We start from the raw sequence: 7053 nt of genomic DNA on the forward strand, positions 1-7053 counted from the left end.
TATGAAGCAGAGGCCGAAGAGGTGTGTTGCCTCTGCCGGGGGGCCTTAAAGGTCTAAACACCCGGCATCGGTTCACCTCCAGGATCCCCCTTTCCCCAGACATGGCTCAGCCGCGCACGGCCACACGCGGGAGGGTCCAACCCTCATGTGCTCGGGTACGTGGTGTCGCAACTCACCAAACGCCTGCTGACGCAGACGCCTATGCGGGGGAAAAACTTCTCTGGCTGATGTTAATTTGTCTGTACAAAGGCAAATGTTCAAGATAGCGTTTCAAGTCTTTCCAGAAAGCTCACAGTTTAGATTTTGAACGTAAACATTTTTTGTTAATACAACAATTTACAAATGTAAAAACACATGCTTTGTGTCGAGTACGTTATTTTCACTTTACGCATATACTTTTCTTGAAGTGCAATCACCTTGACATGACTAAGAGACCAGTTCATGTTTGCATTGCGAAGATGGAATGATTGCGGAAATTCTATCAGAAAAGGATGACACTTCTTAGAAAGGCAGTGTATCGCAGCAATGTGGCATATTTCGTATCTGTTGCCAAAAAAAAACCTTGGAAGGCAACTCAACCTCTAGTTGACGTGGAGCAAGGACGATGCCTTCATGAACAAGTTCGTTATTCCTGCAATGAATAAGCAAACTCACCATCTTAACAAGTTCCGCTTCGTCCATGTTGCAAGGCTTAGTACTGTTGTTGACAGTTTCTCTTTTAGGGCGTGAATTAGAATTGGGAATCTTGAATCGAATGGTCACCTTCCTGCCTGTGAGGAGAAGCAAGTAAAAAATAGTTAAATAAAAATTTATTCACGTTCTGAGACTTGGTACAATCTTGTCAGTGACGGTGAACACTAACAATTAAAAAAGCAATCAATAAATAACATGGATGCATTTTTATTTCAGTCATTTGTGTTTACGTGCTAAATATCTATTTTTCCAAAGGCATGTGCAGACTTTGGAAGAAAAACGTATGTTGTGCGGCATTGTGACAATCCTTTACCCAAATATTTTACCCACAGTCATCTCAAATACAAAAGTAAAATTCTAGTGACTTTAATAAAAACTTTTTTTTGATTGCCTAAATTTAATAAAAAATGGACAAGAGCACACAAACCTAAATGGGGTTGATGCATAACCTTCACAACTCCATGACAAAAATATATATCAAAAATTGAGAAAGCTGCATCAAATAAACAAAGTTGACATCTGACTCTAGAGCTATCACAATTATACTGAATAGTGGCTGCATGAAAATCACTTAGATGAAGCTTTACGTTAGCTGGAAATTAACATATTGATCTTGTATGCCTTAGAACATTATCACATGCAGCTTCTGGTATTGTGGCGTCTATATTTGTTGTCATAGTTGCAGGGGTTTAAACTCCGGGTTTCAATTTATTTTGAGTTATTTGCCAAATAAAGGCTGATAATTAGCAGATCTGCTCGGAACAGTTACAACAATTTTGCCTTATCTTTCAGTGAAATGTCTCACTCAAATCTTTAAGTCGTTTCCTTCAGTGAAAACATTTTTGTGGTTCGCATGTAATAAACAGAACAGACCTCCTAGAGTGTTTGTATGCTCTGGCTTCATAAGGACGTTAGGCCATTTTACATAAACGCCATTAAAATGAGTTTATTAATTCAACCAAGTATTTCGCACTTTTTCCGACTTTGACAAGCAGGGGTGACTTCATGTTGTGGTTGTTGTGGTGAAATTACATTTTAAGGAGCCAAACATAGAAGAAGTCTGGCTATGTGGACAATTCCTGGAATAACGGAAATGGAAGCTTACAAAGATGACACAAGTGTTGCTGCATACTCTGTGCATACTATGTACAGAAGCGGACCTTATTCACAAATAGTGTTCCGTTGCAATAAAAAAAATTGTGCATTCTTTCTTTGTGTATTTGAAACAATTTCTGCTTGCGTTTCCTTCTGTTGCTTATTTTAAGCGTTGTTCCTCCTTCTTCCTTTAAAGAAATGGTGCTTGTATCCGTGCCTTTCCTTCAACGTTTTATGTGCTTGCGCTATTTCCCCATCACCATCACTACTTGATAATAAAGAACATGTAGCACTAACGTATTTTGTAGACGCTGCAACATGTTCACAAATCTAACTCACAGTGCTCCACTTCGTAGTTGGTTATGCCTATTACATTGTGTACGAACATGTAAATCAAAGAGAAGATAGTGCATCTCTTTGAAAAGAGAAGATAGTGAATCTCTTTTAAACCTTGAAGATTTGTTATTTTTAAAAACATACACCTTGAATTGCCGGCTCCGAAGATTGCTGCTTCTCCGCCTTGGAAATTCGTCCTCACTCCTTGAATTCTTTTAAACTGGTGTAGGTAGAGTTCACATCGTAAAAGCCAGCACGCTTTAAGATGCAATGTGCAGTTGGCAGCCTACAGGAGGTGGCCCATGGAATGTCCTGTCGAAACTTGCATAGCAGCGTAATGTTTGAAAATAGTTGGGTGTTCGAAGGGATGGGGCCATTTTCTCGTGTCGTAAGCAGGGGTATTAGCGGGTAGCTGTTCTGCCAAGGTGAACTACATATGACAACGTCTGGATCTTTGCGGCTATTGAAGTGTCACATGCAAAGCATTGCGATAAGAATGGTGAGAGGTGCCATGCAGTACAAACACAAACTACAATGTCTATAGTGGAAGGCTAAGCAATAGCCCTGTTTCAATGTCTTTTGAGGCTCCAACTAGCCGGGCCGGCCTTCTACCAAGTCAAACTGCAGCAATGGTTGGCTCGATTTGAGTAGACGAAGCCACGTAAGAGAAAATTTATGGCCTGCAAGTGCTCAGGTGAACGGCAGGAATATGCCATACACTGTCATGTATCCCCTACTGCTGGAAATTACTGTACAATGTCGCCATAAAGCAATTGAACGTGCAGAACAAGTTTTCTTTTTCACTTGTTCTTCTAGTGTTTCATCGTTGCTTTTTTGTTTTGATTTTTAGGTTGAAGTCTCCCGTAAACTCCTCTTATTATTCATAGCAAAACAAATGTGATGCCTGGCACATGAATAAAGCTATTGAGGAAGCTAATAAATAAATACATACAACATACGAAGAAGAAGGAAGGATGTTCTAAAGTTATTTGGCCAGTCGTGCAATCATTTCCTATTGAAGCGGTGGAACTGAGTAAAATTTTGGAACGCGGCTTGCTCTTTCTTTTTTTATGTAGTGCGCTACTTTATCTGTTTCTTGAATGACCTCCATGCACTCGAATTACCTAGATGGGCTTTGAGATGTTTGTTGTGCTGCCTTACACTGGGAAACCAGAATAGCTGTTGAGCAAGAAAACAAGCTACATGACTTACTTAGAGTAGTGGGCGACCACTTTTTCTCCTTTCACACTATCATCATCACCATCATCATCATCAGCCTATATTTATGTCCACTGCAGGACGAAGGCCTCTCCCTGCGATCTCCAATTACCCCTGTCTTGCGCTAGCGTATTCCAACTTGCGCCTGCGAATTTCCTAACCTCATCATCCCACCTGACTTTCTGCCGTCCTCGACTGCGCTTCCCTTCTCTTGGTATCCATTCTGTAACCCTAATGGTCCACCGGTTATCCATCCTACGCATTACATGGCCTGCCCAGCTCCATTTCTTCCGCTTAATGTCAACTAGAATATCGTCTACCCCCGTTTGTTCTCTGATCCACACCGCTCTCTTCCTGTCTCTTAACGTTACTCCTAAGATTTTTCGTTCCATTGCTCTTTGTGCGGTCCTTAACTTGTTCTCGAGCTTCTTTGTTAACCTCCAAGTTTCTGCCCCGTATGTTAGCACCGGTAGAATGCAATGATTGTAGACTTTTCGTTTCAACGACAGTGGTAAGCTCCCAGTCAGGATTTGGCAATGCCTGCCGTATGCACTCCAACCTAATTTTATTCTTCTGTAAATTTCTTTCTCATGATCAGGGTCCCCTGTGAGTAATTGACCTAGATAAACATATTCCTTTACAGATTCTAGAGGCTGACTGGCGATCCTGAATTCTTGTTCGCTTGCCAGGCTATTGAACATTATCTTTGTCTTCTGCATATTCATCTTCAACCCAATTCTTGCACTTTCTCGATGAAGGTCCTCAATCATTTGTTGTAATTCCTCTCCATTGTTGCTCAATAGGACAATGTCATCTGCAAACCGAAGGTTGTTGAGATATTCGCCATCGATCCTCACTCCTAATTCTTCCCAGTCTAAGAGCTTGAATACTTCTTCTAAGCATGCAGTGAATAGCATTGGAGAGATTGTGTCTCCTTGCCTGACCCCTTTCTTGATAGGTTTCACACTATACTTGGCCCAATTGGCATGTTTCAGATCTACAGGATCTACGAAGTTAAACTAACATTACAGTTAATGAAACCGCTATGCTAGCTACGCAAAATCTGCTTTCACCGGCAATTTACGTGCTTTGGTGGACACAATTTTTGCGAACAATTAGATGAATCGCATAGTGAGCAAAATTTCTGAATTAGCTTTTTTGTTGTCAAGCTTATTGTGTACGTTTATATTTGAAACGTTAAGATAATTGTGCCTGATAACAACTTCAATTTGGTTCTCCTGGAACGCTTCTGTTCGGACATATTCATAATAATTCATAATAAAATTTGACACAGCTGATTTTGCATTTATGGCTGTGGATCTGAGTGTGAAATTTGACGATGACTATCTCAAAACAGAAGCACTCCAGGAGATTCAAAGTTGTCTTCAAATACGACTGTCTTAAACGTTTTCATTTTAAACATATGCCATAATTGGGACAGCAATAACGTTAAGAATTTTATTTAATTATGCGTTTGATGACTAATTTTTTCACAAAAATTGTGTTCGCCAAAGCGAATAAACTGCTTGTGGCAGCAAATCTTGAGTATCTAGGATTTATTTCGGACGTGTGTTCAAAATATTACTGTATTCCAGGCTTACTTTTTTATTTATTGTTTATTTACTTTTATGAACTATATGTGTTTTTTCGGTATGCTTGTGGCTAATGTGTGCATTGCCTGAAAAGTAAAATGTATCGAAAAGCATCTTGCTTTGTTCATCTTCATCTAGCATTCTGGTAATGCTACCTGCCTAAAATTAGCCACCCTGTAAATGCTTGTTAAACGCATAGTATTTGTGCTTTGCTGTACCTTAGTTTTGCAACCAAACAATATGATACTTTTACTCAACCTTTTAATGGCTCTGCCATATATTGCTTGTTCACTGTTTATAATTTCTCGGTACACAAATGCATTGCCAGTGCATTAGGAGAACATTTGTTTGAAGAAGAAATATTTGGCTGTGGTTTGTATTTTGTCAATATACATCCACTTGAAGTGGATGATTGTACATGCCTAAAATGTTGATCAAGACGCCTTGTTCATGTGTTGAACTAATGGCCAAGTGCACTAGATAGAAATCATATCTTTATAAATATTTATCCAGGCAGACAATCATTTGTTTCCGAGTGTACATTGAACTCCAGAGATTGCGATGGCCATCAATCCATGATGAGTTTTTACGGCCGCTAGACTGTAAGTTTTTTTTCCATTAAGAAAGCATCAGTACGTAAATTAAAGGGACGAAATTAAAGAAGTGAAACAATAAATTGCGCATCTGCATAGCAAAATGGCTACTCTTATCTAGAGAAGAGGCTTCTTAAATCAGACAACATGCAAAAGAAAGTCGCAGTTTCACTCGGAAAACGAAACACCGAGTGCGATAGCAAATTAGTAGACAGCTATACGAAGTAAGGATAGTAGTTTTATCGGCCGTGTAAACGTGTAAACATTCTGTTACTAACTAAATTAACAAGCGCGGTGTCACGCACACACAGGTAAACATGAACACATCTAACTAGATGACCGCGGAAACTCGCTGTCAAAACGCTGGAGTGAGGAAGCGCGATGGCAGCAGTGAGCGAATGACCTTCGTGCTGTCTCTCGCTTCAACGCGAACTCAGTGTCGAAAGCACAGCGCATACGAAGGTACCAGCACTCGACGCACTTTGTCCACATTACAGATTGCTCGGAAGATGAAACCCGCGTGACCGCGCACTTTTTCCACATCGCAGATCGCTTTCAAGGCGGTGCGCCCGCTCGGCCACTCTGTACGCGGCAGCCGTCGGAGTAGAAGCCCCCCCTTGTCCTCCCCCCCCCCCCCCCCCCCCGGTGACTCGCGCGCGACAAAAGACGGCGGGCTTCCTCCCCACTTTCCTCCTTTGCGCGCGCGAGATTGAGCCGCGATCGTCGGCTCACCTCGCATGCTTTTACTCGCACGTAGAGCATGCGGCGCGTGGCGACGGTGTTATCGTCGTTGGACTTGATACGGACCATCACGGCGACGGCAAATATGCTGCTGGATTGTCCGTATAATTGCTATCGCAATAAAACAAAGGATGGGTGGGAGACACTGACGTTAAATTCCTGTATCAGCTCGTCAGAATGTGGTTTTTGACAGCATTTACCGAGTCTAGTTAAATATAATAAAACCAAAGTCTCAACCTAGCAAGCTTTGAAAATTTTACCTGCGACGACTTAGGCCAAATATGTGAAAATACTTTCGAATCCGGAATGTCACACTGGCATATCAGTGCTTAGGTTTCAACATAAAATTCCAAAAAGGGGAAGCTGTCTTCGTAGCATTATGTGGTAATAACCAACGTTTTGCCGCTAAGTGAATGAAAATAATGTCCTAAAATATCGTAAAGTAAATATTTCATGTTTCATGGATTGACTAGTGTTGCTTTAAGAAAAGAGCTTCATCTCCAGTGTCACCACATTTATGCTTACGGCTGTTCCTGAAGCTAAGAAAAGCTGATATCTGGCCATGATCCGCAACGTACTCCTATTAAAAATAAATAACGTTGCCACCTGCTCCATCATAAGATACAAAGGAAACAGCACAGGCTCATTGTGTGATTCTGTTTCCATACATTGCGGCGTTTTTCTTTTCACTGACTTTGTTGTGAGTTGTGCATGCAAGTTCGCAACACGTTGAAACCTTCAAGTAAAACGTGGTCAGCTGAACGATTAGATGGCGCAGCAGAGAA

General features: G+C 41.1%; 1 protein-coding gene across 28 annotated transcripts in view; it reads right to left on the minus strand.

Annotated features, from left to right (window-relative positions):
• Positions 1-7053, minus strand: part of LOC119456284 (neurogenic locus notch homolog protein 1-like) — a 183577-nt gene that overhangs the window by 105018 nt on the left and 71506 nt on the right. For 4 of the 28 annotated variants that reach the window (XM_049669664.1, XM_049669667.1, XM_049669666.1 and 1 more), the window contains exon 10: positions 655-770. The exons of the other annotated variants lie outside the window; for them this stretch is intronic. In XM_049669664.1, the coding sequence (XP_049525621.1) occupies positions 655-770 (116 nt within the window). The remainder of the gene's footprint in view (positions 1-654; positions 771-7053) is intronic. 28 annotated transcript variants of the gene reach the window in all.

The sequence above is a fragment of the Dermacentor silvarum genome, chromosome 6 (genome assembly GCF_013339745.2).
Source record: "Dermacentor silvarum isolate Dsil-2018 chromosome 6, BIME_Dsil_1.4, whole genome shotgun sequence".
NCBI lineage: Eukaryota > Metazoa > Arthropoda > Arachnida > Ixodida > Ixodidae > Dermacentor > Dermacentor silvarum.